Raw genomic sequence first — 27023 nt, forward strand, 5'->3', positions numbered from 1 at the left:
TAATTTAAAGTTACATTAAAATTTTTTTTGAATCCCTGAAATTAACTGAAACTCCTAGAAGAATATTAATTAGTTTCAAATCTGGTGCAAAAACATATTTACAATCTTCTAGCTTTAGAAGATCTAATAAATTTGCTAATTCCTGTGTGTCTTTTGCAAGTTGTCACAACATGCGAGAACCTAGAATGGTTAATTACTGAGTATCTTTTGTGAGAACTTTGATATCTGAATCTTTTTTTTTTCTGGATCAAAGAATTTAAAATTACCTTTAGTGATCTGCCTCCTACAAAATATTAGTTTTATTTAAAAAAAATCATTATTAAGTTCAGGATCTCTCCATCTCAAAATGCTTTTACCTGAATCAAATTATCAGTATTCAGATGTCTCTGGAATCCCTTCTCATTTTTCTGTTTTTTATATAGACCTTAAAACATTTGAAGTAACTTTTTCCTTATTTTTTCAGCAGCATTAAATAACTTAGCAGATGGATTTGTACACGCTTTTATTTCAGTAAATTGAAATTCTTTTGAATTCCTTAGGATAAGTTATGTTTGCACTTAAACAAACATTACATATCCTAATTGAACTTACTGACTTCTTTGTTTTTCTCATATGTGGACACATGTATCTAATCTTTGAAAAAAATATGCATGTTTCAATTTATAGAGCTTTCTAATCTAGATAACTGGGGAGATTGCCAGCAAGTTTTATTTATATTTGGTATGTCTTTATTTCCTTTTAGTAGCTTTACATTTTTTCTTGTTAGATATATATATATATATATATATATATATATATATATATATATATATATATATATATATATATATATATATATATATATATATATATATATATAGTAATTTAATTTTTATATAATGATTACTTTTAGACAGTATATTTTATTTAAAAAATGTATTATTTATTCATAAAAAGGAATATACCTGTTGGATAATTGAACGCAGATATCGAATATTCAGGTTTTATAAATATTTTTAAGTTTCGTGACTTAAATACATTTAAAGCTTTTCTTCAAACAACAGCAAGAAATAATTTTTTGACTCAATAAATGATCTCGTTTTTTCTTTGCTTTTACTGTTTTATTAGATAATTTATTAAGCATTTTTAATACAGTAACTTAATAATATTAATATTAACCAATCAAATATTATGATTTGCAGCATTCTACCATATTAATTTTTTATTATATTAAATAAAGAAATCACTAAATAGAGTAAAGAATACGGAAACCTTACTATTAGAACCATATATAATAAGGCATTACAGAACAGAAATAATATGTATGATTCCATCAGCAATTCTCTAGAAAAATTAACATTTTAAGATAATCAAAAACTTAATAGACTGCAATACTGGGTTGACTATAACATATTTTGAAAGTGTAATTATTGACTTTTTATTCAGAAAACCTTTACTTTACAACTCTCACTACTCCCCTTTAATACAAAAATATTTCGAAAATTTGAAATTATTTTTTTCAAAAACGATTATTTTCTGATTTTTAAGCTTCTAGATACAGTATCCTGGAGAGTCACAGATAAAAGTTTCATACAAATATTTGGGGAACTTTGACCTAAAATATAAAACTTCAATATTTGTTGCGTGTAGCAGATTCCTTAGATGTACAACAACAATACATTACATTAAAATTAAAAGTATTTTTTATTCTATAAAATCTGTTTCTAACAAATAGGCTTTTTTTTAATTGTTATGTTGTTTATGTTATTGCACTTACAGAACATATATTTTCTTATTCTCTTATTTAAGCTTAAATTTAAGATTCAGTTAAGTTTGTACCACCTGATTTTTGTTTAAAAAAAATTTGTTAAGCAAAAATCACAGGGTACAAACTTAACTGAAAATTACATATTAATATGAGTGCTGCTTACTATAGCAAAGAGGTCAATTAAATAAAGACAAATCAAATTTCAGACACTTTGATGGTAAATGTATCCAAAAATATAAATTTTTAAAGATGTGTATATGAATTACAAAACCAACTAAATTAGAAAATAACTCAGATATTCATGCAAGTAAAATCAGGAGTAGTTAAAGTGCAAATGATATTCAGTTAAATAAGAAGTAAATAAAAACTATAAAAAAGAAGTATATAAAAATTATAAAAAATAAGAAAAACGTAAAAACTATAAAAAAACAATACAAATATTAAAGAAGGCTTCAAAAATAAAATTTAAAAACTTTAAAAATTCATAAAAATCAAGAGGATTTAATATAAAAATATAGATTTTTAAACAATGAGTTGCAAATGAGTATATATTTTAAATTAAAATTGTAAATTAGTTAAAATTCTTAAAACGCTTGTTAACAAATTGCCATGAAAAAATCCTGACTTTTATATTTAAAAGTAAAGGTCTAATTGAAACATAAAAAGAACATCATAGGAAAATCACACATAAAAAAATTCAAGCATAGTCAAAGAAATTTTTTAACAAAAAACTTTATTTTTTGTTTCTTCAAGGTCCTTAAAGTTTTTGTAGCAAACTATGACAACATTTAAAAATTACGGGCTTTATTGCATCCTAATATAATATACATCAAAGTTTAATGTTGTCACTTTGATATTATTATTTGATATTATCTTGACAAAAAGTGTTAAGCAAACTTAAGGATTAAGTTAAACATTTTATGTACTAAAATTAATAAAATTAAAAATTATTTTATTTTTATTGATGTTTTATAAAAAAAACTTTAGTTTGGAGGAAATTTGAAAAATGCTATCATCTTGAAAGCTTTTTTACTAAAGGTAGCCATTAAATGAGCATTTTGATTTTCTATATTGGTTTACTGATAAATTTACTTTGGTATGTAATTATTACAATATTGATTTAAAACTGTAATGATAGATATTTGTTGATTGTTAGGCATTGTACAAAAAGCGTTTCATTTTTATCATATTTTTTAAAATTTTATTATGAGTATATTTTAACCAAAAGCTGAAAAAAGAAGTTATACCTAGAATGCTTAAGATTTTCCATTAACTGCAAAAATATTTGACTATTTTTCAGTCATGTATAATATCCATAATATATTTCAAAATCATACTCTCTATCATTAATGCTACTTTTTTAGCATATAAATTAATTATAGTAATATTAATTGAGTAAGTTAACTTATTAAAGTTAACTTATTCAAATAATAATATAAATATCTAAAAATATCTTCAAATTATCTTCAAAGAAATTGGCACATAAAACTTAAAGATGCTAAGACTTGTAATAAGTAAAGAAAAGTTTATTCTTTAACAGAAATAATTATGCAAGCCCAAGAAAGACAAAATCTAACAGAAAACATCATCACGAGTAATTTATACTAGTTATACTTATACTATATATATAATATATACTAGTTATACTATACTAGTTAAAACCAAAAAACAAAGCAGCAGATAATTGAAAGAGTTATGCATTTGTGGCATGGGGGATGAGGCTATTATTGTTAATTATAAAAAAACTAGGCACAAGCATGCCTTATTTGTGAGTGAAGAGAAATTTAAAGCAAAAAGAAGTTTTATCCACTTTAAACTCAATTTATTGACATACTGTTTTGCTAAAATCTCACTGTATTTATCTATTTAATACAACACAACACACATGCCCTTAACCACTTTTCGGTTTTGTGATTTGACCCAGGACATTGTCATACATTGTTGGATTGGTTACAATAAGTAGTTTTAAGATTGATATGTCACAGAAATCACAAAATTCCTTTTACCAAAATATTTACATTTTTAAGGCCGCGAATAGGCTACTAAAACAGGACGTTTTAGGTTTAGGAGTTTTTGCCCAACCCAATGTCATGAATATTAATTAACGTACAATAAAATTGAGATACTGTTTATTAATGAATTTAATATATTTTGTGATAATCACATAATTAAATAAAGTTAAAGCAAAAATATTTTCTCAGGAGCATTTGCAATATTTACTACATTTTTTCTGTTAAAAATGATTAGATTGTTTTCAAATATTTAGCAAAGGAGCTGTAACTTTTTGAAACTTTAAATCAAATGCAAGATTCATTAAGAATGCTGCAATTTTTTACTTCAACAGTTTTCTCGGAGTAGTGGCCCAATCCACGACCTCTTACTGCACAAAAAGCACCTATATGTTTTAAAATAACATGAATTTTCAATGAAACAGCTGTTTCATAATCGTCTACAAGTGTTTTATAGTGATCCTCAAAGTTTTTATTATGTGTTTGAAAGTCATGATAAAGCACTTGTACAAAACAAAACTTGACCAAGTTGTTTAAAATTCTAAGCCCTTCTGCCAATGGTTTTGATTTAATTGGCAATGCGCAAACTTACTTTTGTAATTTTTTGGGATTTTCATGGAAGCATTCCCATTAAAAGCATTGTTTCGAACCTATTTTAAAATCAGAGTCATTGAAACATTAGCAAGTTAATTTTCACCACCAAATTTCTCTATATGATTATAAATATGGTGAATAGCTTCCACCATTAAGTGTATTTCTCATAGAAAAAGTTAATCTACCACTAACTGGTTGCTGGTTTATTCGTGTATCAATGAAGGAATATCAACACTTCAAAAATCTTTAGCATTATGTTTGATTGAACCTGATTCAGAGAATTTTTTGTATTACCGCTCTAAAGAACCAAAACTTCTAAATTTCTTTTCTTTAGATAGCTCCATCCTTTTTCACTTGTATATATAGCAAGGTTGTGTAGCTATAGCACTTAGAGATAAACCACACATTATTATGAGTGTTTTATTTTAATTAAATTAAGACTGTTGATTGATATAGAAACATTGTTGTGACTTTCAGGAATACTTGAAACTACACTAGTAAAAAAGAAGTTTTTACAGAATCTTTTTATATTTTGAATTCTGGGGTTCTGCATAAGTGCTCCTTGTTGTTTTGTCTTAGTGATTATTTTTTTCAACTTCTAAATCTTCAATATCACAATCTAAGAGAATGTTCAAACAGTAATAAATTATGAAAGATATTTTTACCATTTATTTTAATTTTAGCTAAACTGAAACATATTTGACATAAAAAATAAAAATATATTTTATTTACCTTCAAAAAGTTTGACTATTTGATTGCTTAGGTTCACTTCTTTAAACACAATTAGCAATTTAGTAAACTCCTCGATAACTGCACACTTAATATTAGGGAATTTTTCCTTTAATTGCAAAGTTCCATTCTTAACGTCAAATTCTTTAAAGTCTATTGTAAACAAATGTTCAAGTGCATCATCATTTACTGGAAGTGCTTTTATCAGGTTTGGTTGTATGGAAGTTTTCCCTTTAATTTATGTTCTATTTAAAATAAAGATTGTCTAAAATTAAGATAAGCTATATTACTTAAAAAAAGTAATAAATAGCATGTCAGATAGTTAGACCTACATAAATATCAACCTACTAAGTTATTATAAGAATCAATAAATTTTCAAGCATTCATGGAACCTTATCACTCTTCATTCTGAAGACAGTGCTTCAACCACTGCACAAAGGCTGATCAAATTTGGCTCGTATTCAATCAACAAAAAAATATACAAAATAAATACCAGAAAGACATATTTATAAAATTGTAAGTGCAGAAGGTTTAGTAGATCGAAAATACAGTAGGTCAACGGTTTAGTAGGTTGGACAATTGCTAGTACATGTTTAAATTAGGTGTAATATAAAAATCAAAAACTGTGGGTTGAAAATCAAAAACATTATAATCTACACTTTATGAAATTTCAGAATTAGCTTGAGTTATATATATATATATATATATATATATATATATATATATATATATATATATATATATATATATATATATATATATATAATATATATATATATATATATATATATATATATATATATATATATATATATATAAATATATATATATATATATAAATATATATATATATATATATATATATATATATATATATATATATATATATATATATATATATATATATATATATATATATATAGTTATATGCCACCATAAATAATATTCTTTAAAAAATGATTTTAACATTTAGTTTTTTAGCTAGCTGCATAAATTTCTTGCTGGACAAAGAAGGTCTTGATTGAATTCATTATTAAATCAATCAATTTCTGTCCAGGTTGATTTTTGAAGATCCTACAGATATTTGTAAAGGTTTTGCTCCTGTAGCAAGTGAAATTTTTTTTAATCCTTGATCATATACTTTTCCTGAAATAACTTGAGAATCGATTTGTTCTTTAACATTAGCTGAGGTTTGAAGTTTTTCTAGTATTTTTACAGCTAACATTTTATTTCCACCTGTGTTTTTTTCTTTTTCTTATGTTTAAAAGACAAGATTTACTTATTTTTTAATGGTGTGAATGCTACTAGGAAAACTTATTACTTCTTCTTATTTGGGGTCTTTCATGTAAACTTGTTAGCTTGCAATTTTTGCAGTGACAAACTGCAAAACTTTTTTTTAGAGCTGTAACAACATTTTCAGACAAGTATTTTTAGAATAACTTTATCGGCGTATAGAATTTCACCACTTATCACATACGTCAAGCAATATTTCTGCTTCATTGAAATCTAAATAAAAAGGGGACACTTTCTTTTTCATTTATTAAACATTTAATAACATTTTGTGTCCGCAAAAATAACAAATCTTTTTTCTATTCATGCTATGATTACACTTTATATTTATTAATCTAAAAAGTAACAATATATATATATATATATATATATATATATATATATATTATATATATATATATATATATATATATATATATATATATATATATATATCAAATGTTCAAATGTCAAACTTTAAAGGTAGAAAATAATTTCTACATAACTTATGTTCTAATTTACAGGGGAAAAAATTCCTCTAAAAACGTAAATATTTTGGTAAAAGAAATTTTGTGATTTAAGTGACATATTCAGTGACAAGCACGTGACAATAGTCACATCCTTGGCCTAAGCATTTACATTCGTAAGAAATCATCTACTTTTTGGGTAACTAGGATTGAATCAATAGGCTATTATTTTGTGTGCCTTCATTTAGCACTACTTCACACTATAACCTTGTTCTATATCACTCTCCTTCATCGCAAGACTGCACACTTTTTGATGTTATTACTAACCAAATTGGCAAAGCCCTCTCTCTTGATACATCACCCAATATTGTTGTTTTTGGTGACTGTAATGCTCATCACACTGAATGGCTTGGCTCTTGCGTCAGTGACTCTGTAGGCATTAAAACCCACAAATTTTGCCATTGTCAATCCCTAACTCAAATAGTCAACTTTCTAACACTTCCCAGACAAACTGAATTATTTACTTTCTCTGCTTGACTTATGTCTTGTTTCAGATGCTAGTCAGTGCATAGTATCTTTACATTCACCTTTATATGCTTCTGATCATAGTTTTAACTCTCTGAAAATCTTATCTCAATCTTCTTCATTATCTAAATTCCACTATCATTGTACCTCGTACAATGATACAATGTACAATGTACGTACCTTAAAGCTGACTGGGACATTTTCAGTGATTTTCTTCGTGATGGCCCTTGGATAAAAAGCTTTCGCTTTCCTGCTGACAAATGTGGTTCTTACATAACTTTGTGGATTCAGACTGACATGGAATCTTTTATTCCATGTCAGTCTATCCAAAACTCTAGGTCAAGCCTCACTCTTCTCCATGGTTTTCCTCACATTGTGCTGCTGTATTTTCCAATCAAAACTGTTTCTTCCATATCTATCAGCAAAACAATTTTCCAGAAAACAGGCATCTGTTGATTACTGCTAGAAACCATTGTAAAAAGAATTTGTCTAATGCCGAGGCCCGCTATTCTAAGGTCATGAAATCTTGTATTTCATCAGAAAAAATAGGCTCTTGTTATCTCTGGAAAATCTTTAATAGCAAACTTTCTCACATCACCTAAAGACAAAGCTGAATTGTTTGCTAAAAACTTTTCATCAATATCATCTCTTGATTCCAATAGTTGCATTCTACCTGAGATAGCCGTCAAGCAGCTTGATCCATTGCTTGACATTCGTACCACTCCAGCTTCTGTATCTAAAGTGAATTCCTGATTAGACTCTTTTACAGCTTGTGGTTTGGACAATATACCTGTTATAGTCTTGCAAAAATATTCTTCGGAGCTGTCATCTAAGTTTTCAATACTATTTAACAAGTACTTATCAAAGTCTTCTTTTCCAGTCTGCTGGAAAGCGGCATCTGTTACCCCTATTTTCAAAAATTCTGGAAAACAATCTGATTTGTCTACCATCCCATTAGTCTTCTTCCTATCATAGGCAATGTTTTTGAATTTTTAATTAACAAACACTTAATCTCTCATCTTGAATCTAACAACTTACTTTCTGGTCATCAATATGGATTTCAATCTTCTTATTCTACAGCTGATTTGCTACCAGTAATAACTGATAGGTTTTATCGTGCATTAGATAAAGGTGGAGAGGTTAAAGGTATCATTCTTGACATTTTATTTAAAGTTTGGCATAATTGCCTTCTCGATAAGTTTTCTTCTTATGATGTATCTGGTAATATCTTTAAGATTATTGAATCCTTCTTTACCAATTGTAGTATAAAAGTTGTCCTCGATGGACAGCACTATTCTTTATATCCTGTAACTTTGAGAGTTCCTCAAGGTTCAATCCTTGGCCCTATACTCTCATTAGTTTACATTAACAATCTTCTGGATATTCTCACATCTAAGGTGACAATGTTTGCTGATGATACTACCATTTATTCTTGTCATGATTAGAAGCCAACACTCTCTGATTGCTTGGAGGGGGCGATTGAGCTTGAAAAGGATCTCACTTCTGCTACAGCATAGGGCTCACAGTGGCTGGTAAACTTTTATTCAGGTAAAAAATTTTTTCAGCCAATCGTTATTGCAATAATTTAGATCTTCCTATATTTATAAAAGGTTAATTACTCAATAAGTCATCTACCCTTTATCTTTTAGGATTAAATCTTACATCCAATTTTTCTTGGAAACGGTATATCAAATCCGTTGAAAAATTAGCATCTGATATGGTTGCATCTTTTTATCAAGCTCAAAACTTTCTTAGTCCGGATTCTATACTTTTTCTCTTCAAATCTCAAATCCGACCTTGTATGGAATACTGTTGCCATATCTGAGGTGGATCTTCTATTGATGCCCTTTCTCTTCCAGACAAGGTGCAAAAACACATTGGAAACATGCCATTACACCCAACCTTTAACCATTGTCACGTTATGGTAATGTTGCTTCTCTTTCTCTTTTTAACAAATACTATAATGGGCACTGCTCTAAAAAACTTTTGTCTCTTGTGCCATCTACTAAAATTCATTCTCGTGTTACTCGTCATTCAATCGCGTCTCATCTTTTTTCTGTGACTGTTCCTAAGTGAATTAAAAACTCTTATTCCTCTAGTTTTTTTCCTTAAACAACAGTTCTTTGGAATTTGCTTTCTTCATCTTCCTTCCCTGATTCATATAATTTGCAATATTTCAAGTCACCTGTCAATCGTTATCTTGCTATATAATTTTCGTCTTTTCTTTTCCAGCAATATCAAAATCTAATAGTGGTTGCTTTCAGCCCTATTGGAAGCAAAGATATTTAAAAAAACAAAAAAAAACATTCTAATCCTAAATCTACTCATCATAACAAATGCAACGATGTATGACAATATAAGGGGTCAAATCACAAAACTAATAAGCAGTTATGGGGTTATGTAATAAGTAGTTATGGGGATGTGTGAATAAGTTTTTTTAGTGAATATTTAAAAGCCAGTTTAAATATTCTTGATTTTTTGCTGTTATGCAAATTTAATGACCACTTATTTTTAAGAATTATGTAATTATTAGTAAATTGGTACTATTTATATGAGTACTTATGAAATATAATTGTCTCTAAAAAGTGACAAAACTCCATAAGGTTTTAAAAACAGATTTAAACCTTTCAATAAATACAACTTAATAGTAAAAATAGCTTTAAATTACTAATGTAACTTGAGCATATTTAAATTACATACCAATGCAGCCATTATTATGTTGATTCAAAATCCATCCTTTTGAACATCCTTTGAGATCTTAAATAATAATTAAAAAAATAAATAAAATGATTCGATAGTAATTAACAGTAACGAATGGAGTATTATTTGAATTAAAAACCAATGTTGTAAACTCAGTAAAAATAAGGTAAATTGGTAAATTAGTAAAATTGGTAAATGTTGAAAAAAAAATTAATCAATCTCTTTTTTTAAAATTTTATTTTTATAAACAAAAAAAATATAAAATTATTAAATGGCAATTCAATAAGCAATCATGCTATGTTGAATAACACCCTGTAAACACCTTATGATTGCCCTTTACTGGTCCAATAACTTATTTTTCACAAATACAACGGGCCATTGTATGCCATCATTTTGCCTTATTTGCTGAGGCTTTGCGTTTGTTGACTTGTATATGCAGCTGATATCGAAGCCTAAATACTGCCCGAATTGATTGGGAATGTAATGGGTCAAGATTGGCTAATACTAATATTTTTTTAAACAAATAGCTGCAAAAATGTAGAATTTTTTAATATGGCGCACATTTCCGGGTAACACAATCATTTTGCACCAATAAGTTAAAATTATTATAGAACTGTATTTTGTAAATCAATATTCAATTTCATATCATATTCAATTTCAAATATACATATATTCATATTTTTTCTTCATGGTTTTTGTTTATTAACCTTTTAGCTTATATAAAGTTTATATACGGGATTTTAACAGATCATGGATAATGATGTGCCATCATATTGGCCAAAGAGAAGAAAAATAATTAAATCTATCAACAAAATTATGTGCGATATTGATACAGAATCTTCTTTCTCTAATAATAATACAGATTTAAAAATAGATAGTGTTATATCTCATGGCTGCTATCCTTTTAATGATATTGTGGAGCAAATAGATGATTATGGTGTTTGTAATCAACATTTATTGGATCATTTCTCTCCAAGTTATGATAATTCCAAATCTGTTAATGATTCTGAGTTAAATATGCTGGATTTAAATTCAATAGATAGAAAAAAGTTGAATGAAAACAATTATTATGATGAATTTATAACAAACAATAGGGAAATGTTTATGCAGGATACAATTGTAGTCCAATAATACCAGTGAGGAAAATGGGCCCGAAATTGAAATCAGAGGAAAAGGGCTATCATTTGATTTGGGAATGTGGGCAGCATCATTTTCTATTCCCATGGTTGCAGTATTTTCACTTTTAGATATACTTAGAGTGTTGCACCCATCACTTCCAAAAGATCCACAAACTTTACTAAAAACACTTAGAGCAAGCACTGTCAAAAAAATTGAAGGTGGCTCCTATTTTCACTTTGGCATTGTTAATTCGTTGCAACACTTATATCTTTTGCCACACTTTTACACAAGTCTTTGCTCTGAAACTCCATCGATTTCACTACAAATTAACATTGATAGATTACCCTTACAGAAGTCAAGTACTCAACAATTATGGCCGATTCTAGCAAGAGTATAGATCCCATTTTCAAGTAACCCATTTTTGATAGGCCTATTTTGCGGCCAGAGTAAACCAGTTAACTTGAATGTATATTTAAAAGACTTCATTGAAGAAATGTTAAAATTAGAAAAAGGTCCTGTTAAAATCTGTGTAAATGTTCAAAAGATACTCTGTAAACATTGGTATATCCTGCTTTGTATGTGATACTCCTGTGAGGGCATATATAAAACAAAGTAAAGGTCATACTGGGTATTATGGTTGTGATAAATGTATCCAAAAAGGAGAATAGCACAATAAAGTTACATTTCTTAATATTGATGCTCTGCTTAGAACTGATAAATCTTTTAACAATATGACTGATGCTAATCACCACATTGGAGATACTCCTCTTAAAAAACTGTCTATTGAAATGGTAACTCAGTTTCCCCTTGATTTTATGCACTATGTGTGTCTTGGAGTAACGAGAAGGATTTTGATATTTTTAATAAAAAGCCTTGTTAGCAATAATGGAGTAAGATTGGGAAAGGCATCTAATAATGGCATTTCAGAGAGATTAATAGAATTTAAAAAATTTATTTCTTATGAGTTTTCTAGACAATGTGGGCCTTTAATTGACATTGAGCGTTGGAAAGCAGTGGAATTCAGTCAATTTTTATTATACAGTGGTATAGTTGCATTAAAAGGACATCTTTCAAAGTCTGTATAAAACAATTTTCTTTTGTTTTTTGTTGGAATTCACTGTTTAGCTAGTTCAAATATTTTTCAAAGTCATGCTGATTATGCAGAATCTATCTTAAGAGCCTTTGTAGAAAATGCTATAGAAATATATGGCAGAGGTTTTATTAGCTACAATATACACAGCCTAATACACCTTGCAAGCGATGTTAAAAGATTTAGATCTGTTTATAATTACTCTGCATTTCCATTTAATAATTTTCTGGGGCATTTAAAGTGTTTAATACGTAAACCTCATTTTTCACTTCAACAGGTTATTCGGGGTATATCTGAAAGAAATGGATCAATTATAAGAAACTCTGATAAATTTAAGGGAGGCATTCCCAGGAAGTTGCATGAAAATGGTCCTATTATTTTTAGAACACAAACAGAGTGTCTACAGTATAAAGAAACTACTTTAAATGGAATTTTTTACTTTACCTCAAAAGGAAACAATTGCATAAGATTAAAAAGTGACTTTTGCTTGATTCGTAACATACTAAAATTCCATGGCAATAATAGACATTTTGTTATTTATAAAAAATTTCTAACTATTGAGCCTTTCTTTAGATATCCTGAAAATTCTTTTGAATGTTTTGATATAGTAAAGGTCTCTAATTTATAATGTCAGCTTAAATCTGCCACAACAGATGAAATTCAGAAAAAATATGTGATACTACCATACAAGTCCATATTTGTTTGTATTCCTCTATCTATGAAGCCTCAATAAATACAATCATACACTGTATTTTTTGTTTCGCTAACTTTTTGTATTATACCCTTATTTTCATATTGATATTAGTATTTGATGAGATGTGGTTTTTATACAACATAGGAACATGAAAAGTTGTTATTAATATTGCTAGAATGAAACTTATAAATAAATTTATTTTTAAAAAAATTTTGAAGTTAAACATAAAAAAATTAGATAAATTATTTAAAAAAACTGCACATCTGATAAGATACTAAATACACTTAAATGCATTTTTTTGTACTTTTATTATGACTTTTTCATATAAGTACTCTATGCTGTTAAAACCTATAGATGATATAGTTATCATTACATTTATGTAATGTTGAATTAACTTATTATTTAATCTGATTTTTATGTTGATCTTTTAATTTCATATAGAAATGTATTATTAACTCGAATTTGAGGATGGAGTGGCAGTGGTTCCTGATTGCTGGTTAGTACAAGAATCAGTTACATGTTATTGGCCTCAGGGATTGTGCTACACAATGGGCAAAAACAAAAAAGTTACCAATTCTAAATCGCAAAGACTTCTCAATCGCAAAAGACTTCTCAATCGCAAAGACTTCTCAATTGCAAAGACCTCTCTATCCTTATATACGAATGTTGAAAATTGGAGGCATTTAATTTCTATATGTTTTTGTATAGGGGCCATCCATAAAGTACACACGCAAGTATGGGGGGATGGGGGTTACCCAAAAATGTACAAATACGTACAAGGGAGGGTGGGGGTGTTAAGGAGAGCAAGCACGTGCACGGTTTGACTATCTCTCTATTTCGCGGTTTGACATTTCTCTTGATTTTTTATTTCTAATAAAAACATTGAATTTCACAATTTTTTTATATTTCTTTATAAATTATTAAGAGAGAAATAGTTTTTTTTGATGTTGGTAACGTTTTCAAATATTCATGCGTTGGTGAAGGAGGGGAGGGGCTCTTGATTTTGTAATAAATAATGTGTACATACGCAGTGAGGTGGGGGGTCGTTAAAAGCACTCAAGTGCGTACAAGGGGATAGGGGGAGTCCTAAATCAGTGGTTTTACTGCGTGCATATTTTATGGATGACCCCTAGTTTTGATTATAAGATTGTTTTTCTGCAAGTTATATTTTTCCAGACTATGAAAAAATGAAAAAGACAGAGGCTAAATCTTTGCACCACACAGATTTTTCTTCAAGTTGTTCAGAAATAAAAGAAGATTTAAAAAAGAGGAAAAAACAGCAATCACAATGGTAAAGTATATCATATTTATTGTATATTTTCAGAATGTTTAAATTCTGAACGCATTATTAGAATTCTTAAGTTGAGATTTTGTATTTTTTATTATTGTTTTTACATTTGAAATCAATTTTATCAATACTTTGTTTGCAATTTTAGGAGTCCTGACATAGCAATTGAAAAAAAGAAAAAAAAAGAAAGGTCAAAAATCAAAAATAATATAAAATCATCAATCAATCAGGAAATTCTAGTTCTGAATCTTCAGATAGTGAACATTTTGTACCACTCCTTCCACCACCCCCACGTCGACAGTTGACATTCACCACTTCCACAGATCGAATTGATAAACATTTGCCAGCTAGTTCTAGCACAAGCATCACATCTGCAATTAGTAAGTTTTGCATTTAGAATAATATTTTGGCATACAAATGTTGTTCTAATATATTTGCAAAAAGATTTTCTTTTAAACACCAAATTTGGAGTTTGAAGACCCTTTTTGAAAGTTAAAAAATATTAATTTTTTTATGGTTCCTGGTGCTCTGACAAGTTGGAGGGACTTTTTTTATTTTTTAATTTCCCATTGTCTGGCTTCACTGACATTAAGATGAAATATAATATGTTTTATAACTACAAAGTAACTGAAATTTTATTCTTATATAATATAACCTATAAAGATAACTTACTGTTTTTGGATAATTCCTGATTTAGTAAAACAAGTTGTGGCTGATGCTATTAGACCATATTTTCACAGTGTGATTAAACAGTTGGAGGAAATTAAGTCATAGTTACGTGTGCAGTGCCAAAAGCAAGTGCCTCTTGATCATATAACAAGTGGAAATCTTACAGAAAACTTTATATTTCCATTAAAAGAAATAGATGAACTCTTAGAGTTAAATAGGATTTTTCTGGAAGATACTAAATGCCGATCAAATGCAGTAAGTCTTATATTATCATTATATAATATAAAGAATATAAAAATGTACATTTTTTAAAAATTAAGAACTTAAATTTGTATATTTTTTCCACTTCGAATTGACTTCATACATAATAATATTTTAGTTAAGTCATTTTCATAAGCAAATAGCTAATGATAAATGTTTACTTTCTTATAGGTTTCTTTTTTGTCTCTAATTGGAGGAAGTGGTCTTGATGACTGTTTGAGAAAAGTTGCTCAGAAAATCTTAACAGCAAAACTATCAATGCTTTATAACTTTACGGGAAGAAAAGGAAAATTAGAGTTTGGTTGTCTAGCTGGGGTGAAAAGTGTGATATATGGTAAGCAAACTTATAAATAAATTTTTTTTGATAAAAAAAAGTTATGTAAAAGCTAAAATTCATCACCATCATCATCATCATCATCATCATCATCATCATCATCATCATCATCATCATCATCATCATCATCATCATCATCATCATCATCATCATCATCATCATCATCATCATCATCATCATCATCATCATCATCATCATCATTATCATCATCATCATCATCATCATCATCATCATCATCATCATCATCATCATCATCATCATCATCATCATCATCATCATCATCATCGTCATCGTCATCGTCATTGTCATCATCATCATCATCATCATCATCATCATCATCATCATCATCATCATCATCATATCATCATCATTGTTATAATCATCGTAAATATTATATTATAAATATTTGTATTATAATCTTTTTAAGAACCACAAAAATTTCTTTTCATCTGCCTATTATTGCACATTTTATTTTGCAGATGCAGTAAGAAAAGGTTATCCTACATTAACAACTAGTCAACTAGACAAATTACTTTCCAAATGGCTGTCAGGGTCAATTGACTGAGATGGACTAAAAAAAGCTTGAGAAGAGAGTTGAAAAAGTCAATAAAATTTTTACTTTACTTACAAAAAGTTAAAGGTTTTTTTTAATCTCTTTTATTTTAATCTTATTTTTAATTTTAATATATCAATTATGAAGAGTTAAACAGTTTTAATTTCTAAATAAATGGTTGATAAATATATGAGCGTATGAATAGATTAATTATACTATTTAGGTGATAATTATATTTAACACTAATACATGAATTATTATTTATTACTAATAATATTATTCATAATTAAATTAAAGATATATTATTTAAATAAGACAGTGAATAGTTTCAATCATTACATATACAGCTCCAGTCTAATTTATTTAAATAAGACAGTGAATAATTTCTAAAATTTATTATAAAAGTAAAATAAAATAGTATATAAACTTATAAAATTAAAAAACTAAAAGGTATATAAAATTTTATTTACTTTACATACATATTTTTATAATTCATATTATTATAATGATTCAAGAATCATTATGAAAGCAATAACTTAATAATGGCTGTACATTAATGTAATGCCAATTTGCTTTTGAATATCACAATAACTATTGTTAATCGTATTTATGCATGATAAAATAAGATGCCATGGCATGAAGAGTATAAATATTCAAAAACTTGCCAGTATTCTCCAATATTATGCAAAGGTTTGGCCATTGTTGGACATTTGCTGAACAATAATGGGCCATTATTAGCCAATTTAAACCCTTATTAGCCCAATATTGGAGTCATGATTTATCTAGTAATCTGCTGATATTTGCTCAAAAAAGACCCAATTTGCGCTTCTCAATATTTGCCCAATGTTTGCCGCCAATATTGGTCCTAAAGAGTAACCGATAATTGCCCAATAATGGCCCAAGGAAGTTGTGTTATCTGGGAATCATGTTTTGTATAAATTATGGTCATTGTGTTGCATAATACCATGTGCGTAAGTATGGTCAATTTTGTATTACCTAGTATGTAAATAAGGTAAAAGTATAAATATTTTTTATAAAAACTTTAACGGTCATTAGAGCTAATTTTATTTGAAAAGGTGCAAACTTATTTTAAGTTTAAGAATTAAAAAAACTATACAAAAAAAAAAAAGTTTTGAACTGAACAAATAATAATATGAGCTATTCCTAATTTAATTTTAAAACATCATGAAGTCCTGGAAGAACTTTGAAACATCATGAAGTCCTGGAAGAATTTTAAAACATTATAAAGTCCTGGAAGAATTTTAAAACATCATGAAGTCCTGGAAAAATTTTAAAACATTATGAAGTCCTCGAAGAATTTTAAAACATCATGAAGTCCTGGAAGAATTTTAAAACATCATGAAGTCCTGGAAGAATTTTAAAACATTATGAAGTCCTAGAAGAATTTTAAAACATCATGAAGTCCTGGAAGAATTTTAAAACATCATGAAGTCCTGGAAGAATTTTAAAACATTATGAATTCCTAGAAGAATTTTAAAACATCATGAAGTCCTGGAAGAATTTTAAAACATCATGAAGTCCTGGAAGAACTTTGAAACATTATGAAGTCCTGGAAGAATTTTAAAACATCATGAAGTCCTGGAAGAATTTTAAAACATTATGAAGTCCTGGAAGAATTTTAAAACATCAGGAAGTCCTGGAAGAATTTTAAAACATCATGAAGTCCTGGAAGAATTTTAAAACATTATGAATTCCTAGAAGAATTTTAAAACATCATGAAGTCCTGGAAGAATTTTAAAACATCATGAAGTCCTGGAAGAACTTTGAAACATTATGAAGTCCTGGAAGAATTTTAAAACATCATGAAGTCCTGGAAGAACTTTGAAACATCATGAAGTCCTGGAAGAATTTTAAAACATTATAAAGTCCTGGAAGAATTTTAAAACATCATGAAGTCCTGGAAGAATTTTAAAACATTATATAGTCCTGGAAGAATTTTTTATTTTTGTAGCTTTTATAATTAATTAATTTATTTTAATGTAATTTTAATTTTAATATGTAATAACTGGATATCATACTAAGTCAAAATTACTCTGATCTTTTTACAACACAGTTGGTTAGCTTATTTTTTCCTTTTTTATTGGTTGCTACCACTATTGTGTCTCTTTAACAAAATAGGGAACTTGTTACACTGTATTATGTAAGTTTTAGTGAGTTGAATTCTTTATAAAACTCTGCTGAAATTGTTACTCTTAGCAATGATTAATAACAGAATCTTAAAAACATCAAAGGTTGTTAAAATTTCTTCTTCAAGGTCATCTTCAAGTTTAGACTTCAAAAATTTTTAAAAACTAACCTTCAAAAAGTTTAGTTTAAATTGTCTAAATGTACACGTGTTGTATTGCTTAATGTTTTAATTTTAGTTTTTGTTCAGTGTAATATAAAATTTTACTTCGGAATGTCATAAATATTTTATAGAGTTAAAAATACTTGAAACCTAATTATAAAGTAAAATTTTAAATTTAACTGAAGAAAAACTAAAAAAGTTGAATATAACCATAAACTTTTATTGAAAATAATTTATTTTTCTAGCACATATTGTGGTCAGACCTTTACTGCTTTTAAGCTTGTCTTAAAATCCAATAATTTTTAAGGTATACTTGTCAGTGTTTCTATGAACCATTGTTTATACCTTTTTTCAGCAAACTTTTAAACTTTTTAAGCAATGTCATAATTTCTTTTATCATTTTATTTGATTTGACTGATTTTACTTTTGCTTAAATTTTATTGAATATATAGATCGATTAAGTTAACTATTTAATGTTTTATTACTTTAAGCATCTAAAAAAATATTTGAAACAAATTGTTAATGTGAGTATAAAATGGAAAGAAGCAGCAACAAAAATAAAAATAAAAATGCAAAAAAAGCAATTTTGAATAAAACTATTAGTCAATTATTTAAACTAAATATTCTATTAAAAGTAATATCTTCATATTTTTAACACAATTATTATATACAATAATAATATTATTCAAAGTTTGATACTTCCTTATATTACTTTATAAATAATCAATAAATTGATATAAGGAAAAAAAGAATGATGAATAATATAATGCTCATATTAGGTTCAAACTGGTTCAAATTTTTTTACTGCTGATTATTAACTGTAAAAATATTTTAATGTTTAAAAGACTTTTATTTGTCTGATTATTTTTCAATCAATGTTATAATTTATAATGAAATTATAATGATATAACTTCAATAAATTCTCTCCAATCTTCACAATTACCTAACTCTATAACCTATACAATTTACAGTATTCATGTATTCTGTAACTCACACAATTTTCAGCCTTTAAGTCTGAAAATTGTGTGAGTTACAGAATACAAGTTACAGTTAATCCTGTAACATATACAATTCACAGAATTTAAGCATTCTGTAATTCATACAGCTCGTATTTACTAATTAAATGATTTTATATAGGCCAATGCTTTAAAAAGATTCGTTTTATATATACAGCATATAATATATACATATATTAGCTTATGCGCTGCCTTTTTATTAAATTCAAATTATTTATATAATCGTATAACAACAATATGACAATAGATTATTTGATACTCCTTTAACTAAAGTATCCGTTAAAATTTCAGTTTTGTTCCAAGCACAAATTTTACACCATATTTTGACAACTAAGCCATTTTCTTCCATGTATTCGATTACTGATTCTTTCCCCCACAAAAGAAAAGTTTTTAAGTTCATAGATATTGGTTTACCATCTTTAATTTTTTTCGCTTCAGATGTCATTCTTACAGATTTTTTATACTTAAACTTAAATTTACTTAATTCAGTTTTAAATACTAATTAACATTAAAAAGCCCTCTCAATAAACATAATCAGTGGAAAACCAGTTCTGCTTCCACCTCGTAATTTATTTTTATCTTTTGAGTTTAATCATAAAAAAGTGCTTTCATATAGTTTGACGAATTAAAAATTTGATTTTGGTTTGTAAAATAAAAAATAAAAATATAATTCATTTGGAATGTAATTTGTTTTGATACTGATCATTATAGACTGATTCAGGGGTCTAGCACATTGCGGAATTGTTTTTAACATTTTTAAAGAAACTGCTAAAATGAAATAACGTTCTAACATTGTCATAGTAACTGAATGTTTATTTGTTCCTTTTGTTTGTTGTACTACAAAGAAATGTTTGTAATATGTAAAAACAAAACTTAGGCCAACTACAAAAAGCGCCAAATGGTTAAAAAAAGATTGACTTTTTTATTTATTAAATAAATCAACAAATGTTTGTTTATTAGAATCTTGTTGAAACAAATCAGAAGTGCACAAATAAAAGAAATTATACTAAACTCTTAGATAAATTGAATAACATTTGTTTCTTTATTAAACAATTATTATGAGTAAGTTTTTACTTTATATAAAAGAGTGTCCCTTAGTTATAATTTAAACAGACAAAGTTTATTAATTATTCTGAACCTGATTTATAACAATTTAATCAGGAAACCTTTTATTTTTTGTAATTGTCTCTCATTGGTCCAGTTAAACTATTTTGCGCTTGATTATTTTTTGAAATGTTCTCAAAACATCTAATGAGCAGTAGCCAAGTTGTCAATAATAAATATTTATCCGTGGTCAAGATTAGAGAGCAATCGCACGTCTTTCCTAACCAAGCCTGTTAACAGTATTTAAGTATTCTGTTACTCAAATAATTTAAACCATTCAAGTCTAGTGTAAATTGTTTTCTACAACTTCAATCTCTTACTAGCCTTCTATTAACTCTATATGGATATGGTAGATATGGAGACAGTATTTCATACAAGGGTGAATTTGAGATTTATAGAGATAAAGAATAGAATCCCAAACAAGAAAGTGTCGAACTTGATGCAACCTTAGCAGAAGCTTATTTTGCAACAGATTTGATATATGGTTTTCAAAGAAGATTGGAAGTAAGAGTTAATCCTAGAAGATGAAGAGTGGATGACTTATCGAGTACATCACCGTTCATAAATATAGGAAGATCTAAATTATTACCATAACGATTAGCTAAAAAAAATTAGTTTTATCTGTATTGAAGTTCACCAGCTGCTGCGAGCCCCATGCTGTAGCAGAAGTGAGATCTTTTTCAAGCTCAAATGCCCCCTCAAAGCAATCAGCGAGTGTTGGCTACTTATCATGACAAGAATAAATGGTAACATCATCAGCAAACAATGCCACCTTAGATGTGAGAATATCTAGAAGATCGTTAATGTAAATTAAAAAGAGAATAGGGCCAAGAATAGAACATTGAGCAACCCCAGAAGTTACAGAAGAAGAAGAAGAGTGGTGTCCATCGAGGGAAATTTTCATACTATGATTGGAAAGGAAGGATTCTATAATCTTAAAGATGTTGCCAGATACAACATAAGAAGCTTATAGAGAAGACCAGCATGCCAAACTTTATCAAAAGCTTTCGAAATGTCAAGAGCAATGGCCATAACCTCTCCACCTTTATTTAATGCATGATAAAACCTTATCTAATGCATGATAAAATCGCTTTTTACTGTTAGCAAATCAGCTGTAGAATGAGAAGATCGAAGTCCATATTGATGGCCAGAAAGTAAGTTATTAGATTCAAGATGAGAGATTAAGTGTTTGTTAATTAAAGATTCAAAAACCATGCTTATGATAGGAAGAAGACTAATGGGACAGTAGTTAGACAAATCAGATCAATCTCGAGAACTTTTGAGAATAGGGATAACAAACACCGCTTTCCAGCAGGCTGGAAAACAAGACTCTGATAAGCACTTGTTGCATACTTTTGAGAGTGTAGACGACAACTCCAGAGAACACTTCTGCGAGACTATAACAGGTATGTTGACCAGGCCACAAGCTGTAGAAGAGCTTAAGCAGGAAATCACTCTAGATACAGAAGCTGGAGTGATACAAATGTCAATTGGCAATATCAGGTAGAACATAACTAATGGAATCAAGAGATAATATTAATGGAAAGTTTTTAGCAAATAATTCAGCTTTGTCTTTAGGTAAGGTGACAAAGTCTGAACCATCCAAGAGAGGATGAATTAAAGATTTGCCCTTATTATTAATACTATTAAAGATTATCCAGAAGTCAGGAGAGCCTAATTTTTTAAATGATATACAAAATTTTTTAACCTTAGAATAGCAGGCTTTGGCCTTAGACAAAAGCTTTTTACAATGGTTTTTAGCAGTAATAAACAGTCGTCTGTTTTCTGGAGAATTGTTTTGCTGATAGATATGGAAGTAACGGTTTCGATCGGCAGTCGCAGCAGCACAGTGTTAGAAAAACCATGGAGGAGAGTGAGGCTTGACTTGGATTCATCGAGAGGGAACAAAAGATTCCATGCCAGCCTGAATCCACGAAGTTAAGTAAGAAGCACATTGATTGATAGGAAGACGAAAGATTTCTACCCAAGGGCAATCACGAAGAAAATCACGGAAAGAATCCCAGTCATCTTTAAGGTAGTTGAAAGAGGTACAATAATAGGGGGATTCAGACAATGAAGAAGTATGAGATATCAGTTTTAGAGAGATCAAACTGTGATAAGAAGCATCTAGGGGTGAATGTGGAGAAATTGAGCAATGACTATGATCAGAAACAAGCCATAAGTCGAGTAGAGAACGTAAATGATTCGAGCTGTCTGGAAAGCGAGTTAGAAAGTTGACTATTTGAGTTAAAGATTGAGAAAGGCAAAGGTTGTGGGCTTTAATGCCTGCAGAATCACTGACACTAAAGCCGACCCATTCAAAGGGCTCCAAATGTGGCCTCCGCAATGCACACCAAAAGTAGAAACAGGGACATGCACCATACATGCACAACATGGCTCTGTTATTACTTTGATATTTTTTAGCTGTTGATGGAATCAGCCTCTCTGAGAGCTACCACAGAGTTCGGGAAAACTGACTACCAGCAGGTCTCAGAACCATAAAACTGAGTTTTAGAGCTGTACCATCATTAGGAGATAATAGAATAAGTTGCCTAGTTATAAAACAGAGACACTGGAAAAATCCATGCATAGAGTCAAGAAGATCCAGCATTCTACATCCTAAACTGGAAACAATGTATTAAAAGTACATCTGCGCCAGCCTAATAGATGAAGAAGGGTGCGAAACTGGTTAACAAATAGAATCTGCTTACCTCTTAAGTCTTTGCCTAGGAGGCCTTCTACAAGACAGTAGCCAGATGCATTTAACATCTGCCTAAGATGAGTATTTTTATTGAGACACTATCTCTAGCCTTTACCTAAGCAAGAGCCTCAAGGCAGGGGGTTTTTAAGTCTGAGTTGGCATCTCCTAGCTTTTGCCTAATAAGGTGTACTCTACAAGGCAGTAGGACATGAAGCAGATTGTACTGGGTTACAAGTTACCGGACGCAGGATAACCTGACCCAACATTTATTTAATAAATTTATTTAATAAATAAAGAAGATATATAAATTTTGTGTCACATGCATGTATATATTAGTTAATAATATAATATAAATAAATACAATTTTTGTTTTAATTAATTATAATTCAAACCGTTTATTGATACATTGCATGAGATCCAATAAAATGATAGCATGTCACTGGGTAAATTAGGAAATGAAACCAAACCCTAAATATAACTAGTATTTATTAAGCATATATGACTAGATGCATAATAACTCAAAACATAAATTTTAACCAAAAATGTGCAAAGTAAGAAAGATAATACAATAATATGGAACAGTAAGGAAATATACAAAATAAAATGAAACAATAAAATATAAGGCGGAATAACATTGGACAATGAAAAATATTTTAAAATAATATGGAAAAGAGAAGAGACAGGAATTATTTGACATATTTTAATGAAATGTAATAGGGTAAAAAGAATAATAATAATGCGGTAGTGGTGTAGTGGTAAAGCGCTTGCTTCATAAGCGAGAGTTTCCGAGTTCGATCCCCACCACATCCCTGGTAGTACTGCGCTCAACTTGTTTCTCCACGCAGCGGCCTTGTTTGTCAAGGCTTGTGTTTCGGAGTTATAGAGTTGAGAGAGGATTATAACCACAATTATGTAGCCTCCTTGTCTGTATTGGCCTTCTGGGCCTTGGGGAGGTGAATTAACAAAAAAAAAAAAAAAATTTAGAGAATACATCATGCATTGTTTTAAGAGACGCAACCACCATACATGGTAGTGGTGTAGTGGTAAAGCGGTAGCTTCATGGCGGTAGTGGTGTAGTGGTAAAGCGCTCGCTTCATAAGCGGGAGGTTCCGAGTTCGATCCCCACCACGTCCCTGGTAGTACCGCGCTCAACTTATTTCTCCGCGCAGCGGCCTTGTTTGTCAAGGTTTGTGTTTCGGAGTTATAGAGTTGAGAGAGGGTTATAACCACTATTAAGTAACCTCCTCATCTGTAGTGGCTTTATCGGCCTTGAGGAGGTGAATAAAAAAAAAAAAAAAAAAAAAAAAAAAAAAACATGCAATAGTTAACATAAAATAACTTACAATAATTAATAAAAACAACTTACTTGAATTATCATAAAGTAACTTACAATAATTAATATAAATAACTTACTTGAATTAACATAAAATAACTTACTTGAATTGCAAATGAATCATTATATCGATCATTGCTTAAAAACACCTTAAAAAAAGTTTTTTATAACTAAAAATGTAAAAAAAGTTATATGCAACTATTAATATTACATAATTCAATAAATACTACATATTTAAAAATAAGTTAGTACTCTATGCAGCAGCCTTTTATTTCAGTATTAAGGGTTAAAATAAAATTATCTCTTTTTATGACATTCCACTGAAAGTTATACTTTACCTCATATTTTTTTGATACACTATCCTCATAAATAAAAATTGTGACTAAAACTAATGCTTTTAATATTGGTTACCTAAATGTTTATTCTAAATGTTTTCTTTTTCTGTTGAACTTAGCTTCATCATTGTTGTTATGAGCTCTATATTTTAACAACATCAGAAGACATTCTTACAAAACAACACAAAAAAATAATACAGCTTTCCTCCAGTAGTATCTTTCCCTAGTAGCAAACAGATTGCACAGTTGGCCGGAATGGCCAATTTTGAGACAAAATTAATAATAATTAAATATTAGTGCTACATTATTAAATATTAATAAAATTAAATATAATTAAATTAACTTATAATAACTAAATTTTATACAAATTCTTGACGTGTTTACTGAAAATTATTTAAGAATTAGGATTTTTAATGCTCTGGTGTTCTATATATATGTATGTGGGAACTTTTTAATTTATCTTAATTAAAGAATACTGACAATTTTACAATAAATAAATCCATAATAAGCACAACTAAAACACTGTTTTTTAACAGTTGCAGAATACCTTCTGGCAAAACTTTCTTCTTAATACTAACTTTTTTTCTTAGTGAAGAAATAACTGGATCACTAGAACAGAATAAGTGCTTAAATCTTCATAACATTTGAAACAGTCACACTTGCGAGTAAAATGCTAACAAGACTTTTTAATCTTTATTCCGGGTCTCTATAGTTTCTTCACTTAAGAGCATAATTCGTAATGTCATGTAATCAACAACATTGGGAGCATGAATTAGCATTTTATGAATGCTCTGCGGCATATGGTACCATGGATAGCATTCAACGTAAAGCCTGGCAGTATGTGTACAGTATTCCCTGAAAAAATCTGCATCAAGCTCAAAACCACATGAAATACAAGTCAGAACAACATGGAACATTTTTATAAGTTCAAAATGGAGTCTTGTGATTTCAGAAAATAATTGTTCATTCTGAAAGGATCTTCTGGAGGTGTTGCCATCATTAGATGTTCCTGAGCTGCCAGCCTTAAGCCTATCAACAATCTGTCCTATCTTCTCTGGAAAAGCAAGTTGAATTTTTTTCTTTTGCATTTCAATTTGTTGCTTGTCAGCTGTTAATCTTGAAGACTATTTCTTGACTGGCAATTTGTAAGCAATGTGGATTAAGCATTTGAATGTTCGTATCCATGCATGCAGAATTGAAATCCCATATTGTTACCCATTTTGAGTGTGCAACTTCAGTAACACCTGTAATGAATAAAAAACTGCACCCTAAACTAATCAAATATAAAAAAGGTGTATATATATGTATGTATATACAATATATATATATAATATATATTTAAATATCTGCATATATATATATATATATATATATATATATATATATATATATATATATATATATATATATATGTATATATATATATATGTATATATATATATATATATGTATATATATATATATATGTATATATATATATGTAAATATATATATATGTATGTATATATATATTAACATATATATATAAATATAAATATATATATATATATATATATATATATATATATATATATATATGTATATATATATGTATAAATATATATATATATGTATGTATGTATAAATAAATTTTAAAATGTATTCTAAAAAATAGAGTGCTTAATGTTTTTAAAACAACAGAGCATTAATAAATTAAATTTGTAGAAAACCGCTTTACAAAAATTTTTTATTTAACACTGTGTTTCATTAATAAAGACTCATCGGAAATGCATAATTACTGATGATTCTTTATTAACTCATCAATGCATATTAACTGATGAGGCTTTATTGAAGAAACACAGTGTCAAATGAAAAAATTTTATTAAGTGATTTTCTACTAGTTTATATATATATATATATATATATATATATGTATATATATATATATATATATATATATATATATATATATATATATATATATATATATATATATATATATATATATATATATATATATATATATATATATATATATATATACATATATATATATATATAAAATATATAATATATAAAGAGTTTGATTATTTGAAAAAATACAACTTTGTGATGGAATCTAAAGTTTCATGCCCTTCGCCGATCATCAGCCATATTTTGTTCTTTAAATTAAGAAAAAACCATCAAAAAATACAAAAT

The 27023-nt window shown here is 28.3% G+C and overlaps 1 protein-coding gene across 2 annotated transcripts in view; it reads right to left on the minus strand.

Annotated features, from left to right (window-relative positions):
• LOC136079519 (uncharacterized) overlaps positions 1–27023 on the minus strand; it is a 226572-nt gene that overhangs the window by 77728 nt on the left and 121821 nt on the right. For both annotated transcript variants that reach the window (XM_065795263.1, XM_065795264.1), the window contains 3 exons: positions 24615–24659; positions 23570–23645; positions 10041–10097 (listed from right to left, as the gene is read on the minus strand). In XM_065795263.1, the coding sequence (XP_065651335.1) occupies positions 10041–10097; positions 23570–23645; positions 24615–24659 (178 nt within the window). The remainder of the gene's footprint in view (positions 1–10040; positions 10098–23569; positions 23646–24614; positions 24660–27023) is intronic.

The sequence above is a fragment of the Hydra vulgaris genome, chromosome 04 (genome assembly GCF_038396675.1).
Source record: "Hydra vulgaris chromosome 04, alternate assembly HydraT2T_AEP".
NCBI classification, from domain to species: Eukaryota; Metazoa; Cnidaria; class Hydrozoa; order Anthoathecata; family Hydridae; genus Hydra; species Hydra vulgaris.